Below are 15381 nucleotides of genomic sequence, written 5' to 3'. Positions count from 1 at the left end.
AGATGCCGGTGGATGTGCTGGACCTGGGGGAATCAAGTGGTCAGTGTGGCCACTGCCTGTCGGTGGCCGCTGAAACTGAATATTTGTGCTGCCAGTCGGCCTCGGACGTGTTTTGTCAGTGCCTGGACCATGCTGGACGCAATGCTGGACGCGGAAAGTTGCTGCATAACGTATTACTGAAGGGCAGTGGGTGAGTTGTTTTCATCTCTTTTCAATAGAAACCAGGCTAAGCTAACAGATGTTTGATGTCTCATATTATGGACCCTGTCTGTACTGTTGATTAAGTTTGGTGCTGTTCTGAGCAGTATTTGTGACTATGAGTGGCTTTTTGATCGCGGTTTGTGCTTGGATAAATTAGACTGCGCTGTTTGTTATGGTGCGGTCATTGCTAAAGTTGCTACAACTAGAGAAGCTAGCGGTCAGCAGACTTCATCTCTCGAGGGGGGGGGGGGGGGGGGGGTCTAACTTGGTGTCACAGTGTCAATAATTATTGCAAGGTCTTTTAATCCATTAAAATACCAGCACTCAGTTTTCTACGTACACAAGTGAACAAACCATGTAAGCATTTGCCACTGCCCTCCTGTTTCCCTGTAAGCTCTCCAGAAAAGCAGCAATTCTATCACATCCTGGTGATGAGCTGACAACTCGTTTTGACTGTTGGTTGCATCTTCTGTGTGCTTTGGGTGTCAGGAGATGTGTGACGCGGTGCGTGTTGCACTTAACAGAAGCTCAAGTCAGCAAACTGACTTAGTAATGTCAGTTACACAACAATCTACCTCAAGTTTGCCATTTGATTGTACACACAGCTGCCAAACCCCAGGGTGAACTGAGCCGAGCAAGGCTGTCTTTTGTTGCTATGCATTCAGTGTTTCATTTGTAGAAAGAGAATAAATGCGTTTTCTACTCTTTTTTTTTAGAATAAATAGATTCACCTCACAAAGGCATTTTCAAGCAGTTTCCTCTTATTTTCTATCATGAATATGTTTTAATCTAAAGAGGCTGAAGATTGGCACAAGCTTCAGTTAGTATCAGTATATATCTGAAAACAAGACCATAAATGCTCACATGTGTATTAAGAAAGAAAATCACTTTTGAAATTCTGAAAAAAAAAAATGTGTTGAACATTATCCAATAACAATGGGATTAAATACAATAAAACGGCAGTGTAGCCTAAGTATGTATTTCATTATTTATAGGGTTTATTATTGAATTATTTTGTCATTAGTAAAAGTAAAATATGTTATTTCATCTTTCAGAAGTTATAGGCCTAAATTTAAAGGAGCTATTTGTATGTTTTCTCTGCCTCCTGACGTGAGCAGAGGTTATAATATGTACTCACCTCACCATCCACACCTTCAGGACAGCTTGGAGGCTATACAGTAGGTGGTCCAAATTCACTGGAAAAAAACATGTTACTTCTAGACTGGGAAGTAAACAGCGGTTAATGCTAAAGCAGCAATAGAAAAACCTACCAGAAGTTGTAAAGAGTATGAAGGGTAAGGACAAGAAGACTCCATGTTCAAGTCTTTCACTTGGACATTTGACACATCAGACTTTTGTCATTTTCTCTTATGAGTGTGTGAGATGGTGAATACTGGTGTAAAATATAAGTGAATCACAGCTTCGATATAAATGATATTAATCAAAACCAAACACATCAGCTCCTGTTAACCTTCATGGAGAAGATGTCTTCTCGATAGAACATGATGGACCCAAAGTCCACTCACGTAAGAAATGCCTCTTACATAGAGGTCTGACATTAACAAAGTGACACACTTACCTGGTGTAAATACAGCGATGGTGTTCTGTAATGGCTGAACTTTTGCACTGTGCTGCAGTCAGTCAAGCAGGGCCCAGGGGGAGGCAGTGATGAAAGGGCTTCATGTGGATTCCCCCTCCAGAAACCTGTCACTCACTCAGCCCCCAGAGGAGCAGGGGGGATCCTGGGTTGAAGCTCGGAGTTTGAGCTGTGGAGTTTTGAACGTGTAAGAGAGACAGTCTGAGTACTTGAGGTAGCAGTTTGCCAACAGCAAAGTTGGTTTTGACCAAAATAGAAACATTGTTGAACACAAGCACCACGTACATTTGAATATACTTGCTGTTTGATCCCAGTGCCTGTGTCTTATTTTAGCTCATCTTTGATTTGGAATAATCTGCTGATAGGTTATTCAAGAATTGCATTTTTTCTGCAATTGACTGGAGAGGTTTTGCTTGGAAAGTTGTCTTTTGTTTGAAGTTTTCCTCCTTGAATTTGTGGGTCAATCCTACATCTATATTAAATATTAAAACGGCTCTATAATATTCTCAGTAGGATATAGTTGTTTTTACTTTTAGCTGCGTTTTCTGTCATTGCCAAATGTGTCTTGACTTTTGCTGAGCTGTGTGATTAATTTGTGTAAGCATTAGTTACAGTGTTTGTGCGCCTCTCCGTTTTTCTTTATGTCTGTGCAGTTTTATGAATCACTACACATTACTCAACCTCTGTTTTTCTCTCTGAGAGCCTATATATCAGCCCCTCCATGCAACTTGCAATTTCAGCCAATAAGAGAAAACATAGCTGACACTGAAGCCATCTGAGTGAAATATATCCAGCGTGATCTTTTGGTGCCCAGGAAGGCCACCGGCGCCCTGCCCACTCCCACCGCATCCTCCTGGGAGCGGTTGCATGGCAACACTGGCTGATTGGGTTAGCAAGGTTAAGAAAGGGTCTGGCACGGGCCGGAGGAATCAGATCACTCCCATTGATCATCTTCTGTGTGTGCTCCTCTGAGAGCTGAGGCCGCGGCCACAAAATCAAAGCCCTGCTATCATGTCTGAGAGGGGGTTATTACGCACACAGGGGAGCAGACAGAGACACGGCAGGCTTTGTGTGGTTTCTCAGTCTGACATCCCATACCGCACGTCGCAGTGTGATGCTGCAACTACCCACAGTTGCAAGTGATATGATTGAAATTGAACCCTTTAAAAAGAGATTTCAGGCACTAAATATGGCAGGTCTGGGGCGGACAGACAAACCATCGGTGTCTAGAACGGGTCCAGCTCCGTGGCAACTTGTTATCAGATGATGTGCAATATGGGGGACCTACTTAAAGTCATTAACTGTAATTTGGATTGACATATTTATGTAGGCAACAGACTTGCGTGGGTGGCAGTATTGCAAATGCCACCCACTGCACCTACAGTGGGTGATTCCCTGTAGTTTCAGCAGAAGCCATCACTAGCATCCATGTTTTTTGTTTCATCATTACATCATAGTGATTATAGCATAAATTGCAACAATGATGAATATTTGGCATACGACTCCTGACTTTGGTAGAAAGTTTACATCAATTGTATACATAGATACAGCAAATATGGGCTCTGCAGTCTGCAGTCTGCACAGCTCCACTATTTCCTGAATTTAACTTAAGGTAGCTCCTTTGTTTCCTGTCTTACATTATTGGACAAACTGATTAATCCAGGTGTGTCTGACCATTGTGACTATAGACACACCTGGATTAATCAGTTTGTCCAATAATGTGAGACAGCAAATAAAGGAGCAACCTTAAATTCAGGAAGTAGTGGAGCTGTGCATAGAGCCCATTGCGCAGGATATTTTTGACTGAGGTTAAGCTATACATTAGCAATGACTCAGTTGCATCATGTTGCATTGACCAGCAATACAACACTGTAACTAGCTTACTTACGTGTTTATTGAGGAAAATTATGAGCCTTTAGTTGGGCAAACTAATGCTATCAATAACATTAAATAAAACAACAAAAATCAATTACTGGCTAAATTAGCTTTAACTGCAATTGCGTGGTTTCTGTAAATCCTGCATCCACTTTAGGTTAATTATCATGTTTGTTACTGTTTTCTTGTAAGGAACAGGTAATTATATCTTAATTTCATAATGCAGTGAAAAACATGTTGATTCATACCAAAATGTTAGCTAGAAAATCTGCGTTAATAGGCTACATAGACTTTGAATCTTATCTTCACTATCAAAGGGTCTATGCCTGCTTGTTTAGGTATAGCCTACCTCAACTTAGCAAGAAGTCTTTATCTGTTCAAACTGATCGGTTGAGCGGGTGGGAAATTACAAGACAAACAACTTTGAAATCTTGGAAAACATAAATTAAAGGTGAGAATTTTTAAGCATGATCTTTATCTCAAATGCAGATTACGGGGGGATATGGTGAAGTCTGAATGGTGGAGACTTTAAAGGCATGTGAAACCATATAAAACGATCAATTATCTTCAACTTTATGTTCATCAAGAAAAAGATATATATTTTATATCTCTTATGTAGGCCTATATGTTCCCTCATTTGTGCATGTTTGGTTGAACCCAGCCAGCATCAGCTCGTTTGCTTCACGTTTGGATGTTGCTTTTGGCACAAAGTGAATGTACCAGTGTTGAGACTGGCCAACTGTTCCACCAGTACTTCAGGCCTTTGGTGGTGACTGTTGAAGTCCTGGCGAGGTGTAAAGTGCAGCGAGGCAGTGTGTGGCGCAGGCTGGGTGATCCCTCCCACGTCTCTTTACTCATGCTGTCCCGAGGGGAGGTAGACACCCAACCAACTGGTGTCACTGTTTATCCGCCAAACCAACTGAGTCAGTATGAAAACGGGGCCGAGACATGGATCTGTCTTCTCCTTTTCACCGGCGGATCCTTTGTTTCTGTGCTTTACTGATTTATTTTGTAACATCGTGCAGTTTTTGACACAGATGGGGAGGCAAAAAATAACGGATAGTCCTCTTTTTCTTCCATGAATTGAATACATTTTTACATATATGTCTATACATATAGATGTACATGTAATTGTGCTTTTGCACTGCGTTGCCTTGTGTTTTCTCACTATGTGTGGTCTGTTTGTTGTTTCACCATTGTTTCCCTCACTGATGTCCACAAGCTGATTCTTCTCCTTAACATCACATTCTCCCTCCAGTGATTTAGGTTTTTCCTTATTTGTTTCCATCCTCTTAAATGTGTCTTGATTTATGGTGATATTGGCTTCAAAGATTAGACGAACTTTTTGTTGTTTACAAAAATTTATTCATACAAATCTTACAACACTTTTTTTTTTTAAACATTTATTGACTTGACCTTTGCAGATCGTCATTTGAAGTAGTAATCTAATATTCACTTTCTACACAGTAAATATATATATATATATATCTTTGAAGATGATTTCATTTTTGTAAGGCTATTGGCGCTTTCATTATCATACATATAATGTTTCTCGGAGAGGGGAAACTGATCCTTCTCTCTGTTTTCACAAAAATCTACTCTAGTGCTCTAAAAACAAAGTGCAAAAGAAAGCAGTGCCAGCAAGAATGCTTGACGTCTAAGCTGGATGGTACTATAGAGATCCTATCAAACGTCTGCGCAACACAAGAACAACAACAAAAGGGTGAAATGTAAGCTGATGATGTGCAGCATTGTAGGGCCACTAAATAGCCATCTGTGATTCATGGCGATTTTAAAGTCGATGCAAGGCACCACAGCCGCAAACTGCTTCCTGCGTCACAAAGCCTAGAGGAGAATGCAAAATTAAAGAAAGATTGATACAATAAACACAAATTGAAGAACTTAAACCCTGCAGACTAAAACTATAGTGATCAACTTGGTTTTTTTTTGGTTTGGTTTTTTTTTTTAGCAAAATTGTGCCTGATGTACCAGTATCATTTCCTCAGTACCTGGGAGGAAGTGTGCATACAACTAGACTGTTTTAATGGTATTTGATCTTTGTGGGTTTTCAGTCTTACTATGGTGGTTTTATAATCTTGTTCCCTCTTGGTCCTGCAGTCCATCCTTGCTCCCTTTACTGACATCTCTGACTAACTGCGCCCTTCCTGCTCTCTAAATTAAATCACATCAATTAAATTGTGTTAATTATGGCAGTTTTTGTGCTAGACTGCAGATAAAGATGATAGAAAATGACCACTTTAATTGTCCAATCACAGCTTTTTCTTCATATACAGTGCGTTACAAAAAGCTCCAGCTGGTTAAGTAACAGAGGCTATACTGTAGAGACATTAGACTGAGAGATTCTTGCCAGAAGTACATTCAGAGTAATTCTTCAATGGAGGACAATGTTCAACACACAGCTTGTGTAGAAATGTCAGTGAGGAGAACAGAACACAAAACAACATCTAGAGATGACAGGTATATATGTTTGCAGTAGTCAGAAAGCAAGCACCATCTAGTTGGAGTCGTCTGCACAGATGCGGTGGCTAGTGCATTTACTTTAATCATGCAATCTACTGTAGTTTTTACATTGGTTCACATGACAGAAAAGGGAAGCACAATAGACCCAGAAGGTTCAAACACAAGAGTTCAAACTGCCTTGTATGTCTCTCACAAAGAACAAGTCGATTGTGAAGTTACCATGTAACAAGTATCATTTCTTGGCGTTTTTTTTTTCTTTTCTTTTTCTTTTTTGTTTCCTTTTTTTTATGCTTTTTATATTTTGCCTGATGTTGCTTTAAATGGTAGTGATACTTATTATATGGGCAGAGAGACATGAGAAAACCTTCAGCAGAATCAGAGGTTTCCAAACACACAGAAACCAGTTGATAGAAACACAAGATTGGCACTTTACATGAGTCAAAGGTGTAAGCTCACTCTGTAAACACTGCAGAAGAGAAGGACAAGAAAAACCTCAAAAGTACTCTGGTCCTCATCTCAGATTTGGGATTTTTTTGCCTTTTTTTTCTGTTTTCTTGACAAGCGTCCCATCTTGACTTTAAAAAAAAATGAATAACTGGCATTTCATTTTGAAAAGCCAGCAGGGCTTACATCAGGTCTAAACCAGATCTAATAAAATAGTTTTTGTCATCATAATATCACCCTTGCATCCATAAACAGGATGCTGATTTATCATAAATCTGTTCCTTTCGTATCAATCAGCGTTGATATGTATAACATATCAGTCTAAGCAAAGTCTCTCCACATTCAGCCTGCATGCACGAGGCGATACAGGTGAGGTTAAAGGTAAAATCTGTGAGACTCTAGAGAGACAGGAGCACAAATGAGGTGGAAGAAGAGTTGGATTGGAGTGTTTGGAGCAAGATCACAAGGTTGAGAGTTATAGGTGAGAGGGAAAAAAAGGGTGGGACATGAGACATCCCTGCAAGGACACACGGCCTCAGGAAAGAGCCTGAAACTCACCGGAAATTCGGGAGAGAACTGTTTCAGCCAATCTCCCAAAAATGCCTCAAACTCATCCCCGTCCGGGAGGGCATCAAAGTCTATGCCTTGTAGGAAATGGTGAATACCTATGTCTTCAAGGCTGTTGTGAATAAAGACAACTAAACTCTTAATGTCACTTTACAAAAAGCAGCATTCAATACATTGATTGTCTTTTAAACTATTTATTTTCCTCACAATCATATCTCTTTGCTAAATGTTTAAAAGACAGGGCTGTTGGAGCATATCGTCACATGAACAATTGTCTCCCCTCAATAAATAGGTCTAAGAAAAATAAATCAATGAATACATAAATAGAGGCTATTTGTTTTCTTATAATGAACAAAAAAATAGTCCACAAAGTAGATATGTGTCCTCAAGTGCTTTAAGTACAAAATAAAAAACAATATTATTATCAAAATATTCATTTTAATGGCTTACTTCATACATAAATACATGTTTAAGAACACAAAAGCGATCCACTGATTGTTCAGATCTCAAAATGATTTCATCTGGGGCTGCACACACTTAAGTTTTTTTTTTGTTTTTGTTTAGTTTGTTTTTCAGTAAGGGAGGGGAGGATGCTACAAATATGCCAGCCGGCGTCCTTTGTTTCTAATTCTCTGTCTATACCTTTTCCCAAGGACTGCCGCCAGGTATTTCTTGACTGCCATTTGCTTTCGGTAGCGGCTGTAGCTGTCTGTGAAGATCCCGTCTGAGTGTCGCTTGGACAGGGGCTCTGAGCTGTCCTCCTCCATCTTCCCCCCGCTGTGAGAGACAGAGAGAGGGAGAGACAACAGGAAGGTTTCACTATACAGGGCTGTGCATGTGACGTGCGTTCACATGACCTCTGCGTGTGCAGCCTGTGGTGCTGGGGTGAAACCTCTGAACACTTGAAGTAGGATCTTTGTGTCACCATCTGGGGGGGTGGGGGTGGGGGGGTATTTAGCTAATCAGATTCCCCATTTTGTTCAGAACAATACAGCTTGGAGTGATGAACAAAGGAGCAAATCTGAGTCCTTATTCCAAAGCATTTTAGGGAATAAAATTAGATTTGTTTTGTTCCAGGACAAACCATGCAAGTGTATTGTCATGTTGCAGAAAGGATCTTTTCAAAATTAACTCAAAAAAGGGCTTTTATTTTGGAGTTAAATTCCCCTTTTGTTTAACTTTCAGCCCATCCCAGGGCAATTTGGCACATATATCTCGACGTGCATTAAGGCCTGCTCATGAGACTGGAGTAATTGCATCCCTCCCTTCTTCCATCGGGAACCACTGGGAATCGAACCTATAAATTATTCATATGGAAATAAATATAAGCCTATGCGGGTTAATTCCTCACTCTGCGCCTTATAACGACACAGCAGCGGGCTCAGAGAGTGACACTTCCCAAATCAATCAAGTGCCCGTTAGCGCTCCCCCCCTTCACGCGTTTATAGCATTAATAAAAGGCTGATTCAGAGCGAGAGGGCGCCGGATTTAGCAGCATGCTGGGAAATAATGGGACCACAGACACGTACAGTACGTATAACAGCGTGAATTATGGTCATTTAAAGAAAAATAAGGAGGAGGGATCAGTCCAAAGAAACAATAACGCACAAAAGACAGGAAACATTCAGTAGAGAAAAAGAAAAGGTGACAACCAAGAAGATGTTCTTACCCTACACGTTTTGCCATCAGAGAATGAAGATATTTCCTTGCTGATAACTGACCCAGCGCTTTCCTGTAGGCTTTATTAAACATGCCGTCTGCATGCCTTTCCGTTCTGGGATGATAGATAGCCACACAGTAAAGTCACCACACACCCAGCGCAAGAGGCAACAATGTCAAGTACTGTAGCTGCACTGCAAAGAAACCTCTACCTCAACATATCGGGCCTGAGAGACACTGTGAATTAAAGACTGTATTACTAGACAATAGCCTCGTTTTTTATTGGCCTGAAATATTTTATATAATACAGTTTTACAATTTCTGCTTATTCTGGCAAATATTTTTCTTAAGAAAGATGATGTTACTCTTAAATTTCCTTTTTTCCCCAATTGATTATAATGATTGTGTATTATTGTGCATTATTTACGTCCAATCGTGTTTAAAGAAAGCGACTAAGTTCCCCTGGGAATTCAGTTAAAAAGAAACCGAACTAACTTGGCCAAAATATTTTTTTAAAAATCCACGAAAGAAAAAAAAGTACATAAAAAATAAAAGTGATAATGAAGTCTGTCCTCCGTTAACTGACAACATTTCGACAACACGTTACATTGATCCACACAAACGACGCACAACAAACGCAGCACAGGGACAGAGAGGGCTGTACACGGTAATAATGGGATGTTGTTGGACACGGGGAGTTTGGGCTGAGACGGAGATGATAGTCACCTTTTCTCTGCTGGGTAATACAAAGTGTAGACGTCGTCAGCCACTGACTGGGGACTTCTCACTTCCATTTGGTCTCTGTCATAATCCAGGGACGGTAAGGAGTTCCCATCCTCATCGTAAACCTCACTGTCCAGTCTGAATGAAAAAATAAATAGAAGTAGCTATTATATTTCATAATCGCCTCTACATAAATTATGTACAAAACTGACATTTTCTCTTTAAAACCTTCCGATTTTTCAATAAAAAGGTTTCTATTAATTATCTAACCATATAAATTGGTCTTTTAGATGCAGGTCAGATTGACACACTGTACTTCACTGCCTCAGTAGACTAAATCATATTACAGCCGCTCCCTGGTGGATGTTTCTCCACGATTATTTCTGTGTGAGCAGCCCTATGGATTGTCTGTCAGATGCTGTTACCCAGCAGCTAATCCAATAGGCTTTTATAGCCACAGACAGAACTATCTGTGAGGCAGATGTGGTCTTCACCCTGCGCCCTGCTGCTGCTGCTGCTCCTGCTGCTGAGGATGATGATGATGATGAGTGCAGCAACTCCTTCCCATGCCGAGCCAAAAAATCCAAAAGGAAATCAACACCTGAACACTTAAATGATAAGCAGATGTGTACATACCTAACACTGGGAAAGCTAAGCCCCACAGGTGAGCAGTTGACGCTGTAATGCATTATGATTCCATAGATGAGTAAGGCTAAAGTCGCCTTACTAGACATTGTCCTCCTGCAAGAGAGAGAAAACATTAAGCAAGTGGACAAACTACCCACGAGAGCGATTATTTGATGCATTGAGGAGGTTTTTTTTATTTTTTCCCGCGACATTTAGAACTTTAGCATCACACTTGCGACTCACTGAGAACCAAACAAAACAACAAAAAAACAGCCACACCTCACTTTCTCCGCACTTTTACGCAGCGTAAAACCACCCGGAAAGTTGCCTCCTCTTACCAGTTGCGAGGCGCTGGACGCGATCCGCTGAAGATCTCAACTGAGATAGGATCTCTACCTCAGTCTCTCTCCTCTCTCTCTCTCCCCCTTCCTCTACTCCCTCAGTGAAGCGCCTTTTCGGTCTTCAGTCCGTGCGTCTCAGCCGAGTGTGCAGCTCCTCCGCAGCTCGGTTCTCGGAGGTTCCTGCGTGAACTCTGTCATGGGCGTCAAGAGGAGCGCCGTGTATCGGTCTGCGGACAACTTTCCCTGCGTCCTGTGAACTTAACTCCTCTTGGTTTTTTATTCATGGATCCGAAAGGCATGCCTTTTTCACTTGTCACGTAGGTAAGGAGGGGGGTGGAGGGGAGGAGGTGGGTGGTTGCGTCATCCCCCCCCCTACTCCCCCTTGTCCCATTGGAGAGCATCCTTCTTCCGCGTCAATGAAGGACCCTGAGCCAAGTCATAAAAAAACAAGAATGGATCTTGGTTTCAAACATTATCATTAATTACAGTGTGAATTAATATCAACTTTTGACGTCACGCCATAAATAGGATCGCATGGCCTTTGAAGCCTGGTGGGATTTTCAGCTGCCCCCCTCTGTTAGGGCTAAAGGTCAAGCTCAGCTATAGGTGCTAGACTATTGTCATTGTTTGAAACTGAGTCATCTGACTGAAGAAATATTGGAAATATCATTTCTTTATTATTATATATAATTATTATATTGATAAAATGTCACCACCCTAAGAGAACCACGCATCTCCAGTGTACGTAGGCTTAATTTTAGCTTTGTCACAACTTTGTCGTAATCTAGTGGGTTTAATATGATTTAAAGAGAAAGGTGAATTTCCCAAACCCATAAAATAACTATTAATCTCTTTAGCAAAGGTTACTGGAAAGCTTTTAATAGCTACTGTCTCGTGGAGCTGTCCAGTGCTGAAGTAAGACTGACAGCTTCTCTTCCGGAAAGTAAGTTTCCCAAACTGAGGCGCCTGACGTCATTGATCAGGATAACTTTTACTGTTTCTCCCACGTCGTCTTCCCTTGTTCCACTCATCTCTTCAGAGATCATTCATAGAACCAGATACATGAAACGTATAGGCTCCATATAGGCTAGTGAAGCTGAGTCACCTAGTTGAAGGATCAACTCTTGACTTTGATGTTACAGAAGTGACGTATGACACATCTGGTTTAGACCATCAGTGATTCACCAATAATACACTGATGGAAAAGTACATGGATTGTTTACTTGTGGGACAATGGAAAAATACTCATACTCATCAAATCTCATTTTGGTTAAAGTAGGCCTAAAACGCCTTAATGCTTTCTTATTGGATACCTCCATGTATGTTTTAACAGTTTAGAAGGAAAATCTTTGGGAACAACTCAAATCTTATAGATCATCACACTAAAAGTTTTTAGTCATCTCAAAATTAACCTACTAAATGTAGTGGTGAACTAACTATGATCCTTACTTCCTTGATTTAATCATTTAAGTACGAGTTCTTCAAAATTGTCCCTTAATGCAGAACAGCAATTTCCTGAATATGTAAACTGATTTAAACTTACACATAAAACTATATTTAAGTTTAATTTTCCTTCTTGAATTTGTCTCATTTACATACCCTTATGTTTGTATTTCTGGCATGGGCAGTATTCATTAACAGTCAGCAGTGTCCTCTATCCACACAGGATATTTGGACCATGAGTTGACTCTGTAGGTGATTCAGAGCAGTCGATCCGTTTCTGCTGCTGACGTCATGTGACGGCTTGCTTAGCGCAAATAAATATCTTACTATGGGCTCTAAAAATGTAGAAGGAAAAGAAATCTCTGATACAGTCATTTTCTTGGTCTGAGGGAGCACTGCACCCAAGTGGTTATCAGAGGAAAGTGCATTTTAGTGTATTACAGCAGTTCCCAAGCTCTGGTAACACCATGGATAGAAGAAGACTGTGGTTGAATGTTGCCTAATGGTCTGACCTCATTTTATACATAAAATTTAGCATTTATGTACTTTGATTTGTTCGTTGGAACTAGAAGATAAAGTTACAGAGCCAAAATTACTGTTGAATGGCTCCAATAATACAACTTTTTAAATACACAAGAAAAAGAAAGATTCTCCTTTTCATATGACATATGATACTTTGACTTCTTTTTGCACACTGGTATGTGTTAGTGGAAAATTATTATCTAATAGACTGGTGACCTGTCTTTCAATGGCCCTATGTTCACAAGCTATTAGATGATAAAGTAACATAATCACATAATCATGATTCCACGTTTAAAGTAGCCAGAGTAATCACAATAAAATGATGATTAGTGATGCAGCTTCGTTCATCTATTAATTACACTTTAAAAATATTTGTACTGATGTTGCCAGGATATCGTTTTTTCTGAATCTAATTACTGAGAATATAAATTAGATAAGAATATTTATCCTGTAATCACCTGATGCTTGACTCATCATCAAGTGCCTTCCTGTAGGGGAATATTAATAAACCCTCTTGCCTCTGTAAACGTTTACAGAAGCATTTTATTCTCCTGCTGAAAAACTGATTGAAATGCTTGTTGCTTTTCTGGTCACACTACTGTTATAATGACTTCCCATAACTGATTACAATATCTGATAAATGCAACATAACATTTACATATGGTAAGTTTTAAAACTGTATCCGTACAGTGACTCATCGTTTTTATTGTTAAAACAATCAATAGCATTTTATAGTGTAGCCTAATTGTGTATGGTAAAAGAGATCTGCTTCTGTTTGTTTGGATGGGACTTCAAACAAGAGCTTCCTTACATTCACACAATTTAATATCTCTTGCTTGGAAAGAGAGCTGTGAGTAATCACACAGTGTATTACTGAGGTTTATCACACCGAAGAAGACAGGAGAAGAACGTATGACTCATTTTAATTTTAGCATTGTTTGTCTTTTATAGCATCTACTGGTGTTGACATGGTGTTTAAAGAGTTTTATTGGAGTTCCAGTCTCATGACTCAAGTGCTTCAATACTCAGCTTTTACAGCGCAGAGTGTTGACAGAACATGGCTTTTTAAATCTAATTTGTAAGGCGTGTGCATGTGTTTGTTTGATTGTATGGACAGATTTTAGTTTGAAACCATCATAGTGGGGACATTTCTGAATTGTGAGGACATTTTGTGACAGAAAGCTTCAATTTTTTTTATTATTATTATTCAAAATGAAGACTTGGGTTAAGGTTGGGGTAAAGTTGCTAAGTGATTAATTTTGTGGATGTTTATTGTTTATTGCTGTGAATAAATGCTGTTACTCTTATATAGACTATAAACAACATCTTCAGATGTCAATCCTCAGGAGTGAAGAAAAAAGCTGTTATGTTAGTGTTACTACTGTTACTATGCATTTGTTGGGTGATCCATTGAACTTTATTAATAATATACAGTTTGTAATGAAAACGTAATCCCTTAGTTTATCATTAAAAATTCAAAATCAGTAAAATGAAGTGTCACACAACACTTTTACCAGGACAATTTTCCAGCAACCTGTAAATTGTACAGTTTGTGATAATGTGAATATCATTATTATTCTGTAGAAGTAAATGTAATGTAACTAAATGTGTGCTATTCTAATGTACTCATACTTTTAATATGTCTTACTTGTTATAGTAATGATATTGAACAATAGATTAGAGGTTATGACTGTAAATGTATACTGCTTCTTGCCAAGCACTGTAAATGGGAATAGCCCAATTAAACCTGGGCATGTTATCAAACAGAGACTGTAAAAGAGGGAAGTGACCTGCTGTATTGAAACTGCATTGAAGAGGATGCAATCACTAGAGCCTTGTTGACACTACAAGTTTCACAGATAACAGAATGCTGTCATACAGTAACTTCACATAAATTATTCTTTACTTTAAAAAAAGAAGATTTTATTTATTTATGTTTATGTAGCTATTTTACTGATTTAATCTTCATTTTATACCACTGGATGTTACCTCCACCAGTAAAGGGGTTTTTAATTGAGAATAGCACATCCTGTTTTCTCAAACTGTGGTGTTCAATTATATGCTGTACTCTGATGTACAGTAGCTTCAGTGAAAGGTTGGAAGAACCTGATTTCTACTGTCAAAATATTGTTTTTGTTCAGTCTTCCTTTAAAGCTATGATAAAACAACAATAAAAGTCACTGTCCAATTCAGCTCAATACAATATTCATCCCTGCAAAGAGGAATCTACATCTTACCACTCAGGTCAGCAAACACCCACAATAAATATGCCACACTAGTAATTCCAAACCATAAACAATAATCATCAAAAATTTAAAACAATATGTAGCCTAGAATTTGTGATTAATGAGTATTATCATCCAAGATGTTATTTCTGATATGACATCAGCCACTCAACATACATCAAATTACTTTACATCCCATATGTGAATGTGAGTTGTTGCCCTGCTTGTATCTATATTTCCAATTGTCACTATTAATTAATATTTGGTTTAAGTCACTGCAAAATTACCAAGTCATTATAGGAGCGTATTATGTATTATGACTGTAGGGCAGATGTCACACAGGGAAGTGTTTCCTCACTGAAATATCAGTGTTTTTTCTTGAGATGTTGCAAGTTTAATGTGGTTCGGAAACTGATGCATTTTTAGTTTCTTTATTTAAAAAAAAAAAGGCGAGATTGAATATCATTCACTGTCATTTAATTAAATGCACTGTCATTTAATTTTTGAAACAGATAAAAGATAAAAGTGTAGAGGCAGTAAGTTTTTGATGAATGCTGTTTTGTTTGATTTACAGCTTTTTAATTCCAATAAATAGGCTTTGTGAAAAGGAATTTCACAATGAATATTGTAAATTTACAGTAAAAGGTTTAAATTGTAATGTTAATTCAAATGCCTA

At 39.0% G+C, this 15381-nt stretch overlaps 1 protein-coding gene across 1 annotated transcript; it reads right to left on the bottom strand.

Annotated features, from left to right (window-relative positions):
• Window positions 1-7073: 7073 nt before the first annotated feature.
• Window positions 7074-10641, bottom strand: adcyap1a (adenylate cyclase activating polypeptide 1a; the record flags this gene model as incomplete). Its single annotated transcript, XM_083995126.1, is given in 7 exon segments — window positions 7074-7127; window positions 7130-7277; window positions 7808-7942; window positions 8835-8939; window positions 9551-9685; window positions 10184-10288; window positions 10513-10641. Coding segments are annotated over 6 exon segments (675 nt in total). The 5' UTR covers window positions 10282-10288; window positions 10513-10641.
• Between the last annotated feature and the right edge of the window lie 4740 nt (window positions 10642-15381).

This window comes from Trachurus trachurus, assembly GCF_905171665.1.
Source record: "Trachurus trachurus genome assembly, chromosome: 20".
NCBI classification, from domain to species: domain Eukaryota; kingdom Metazoa; phylum Chordata; class Actinopteri; order Carangiformes; family Carangidae; genus Trachurus; species Trachurus trachurus.
Note: the sequence above shows the minus strand (reverse complement) of the source record. Positions and strands in the feature narration are given on the sequence as shown.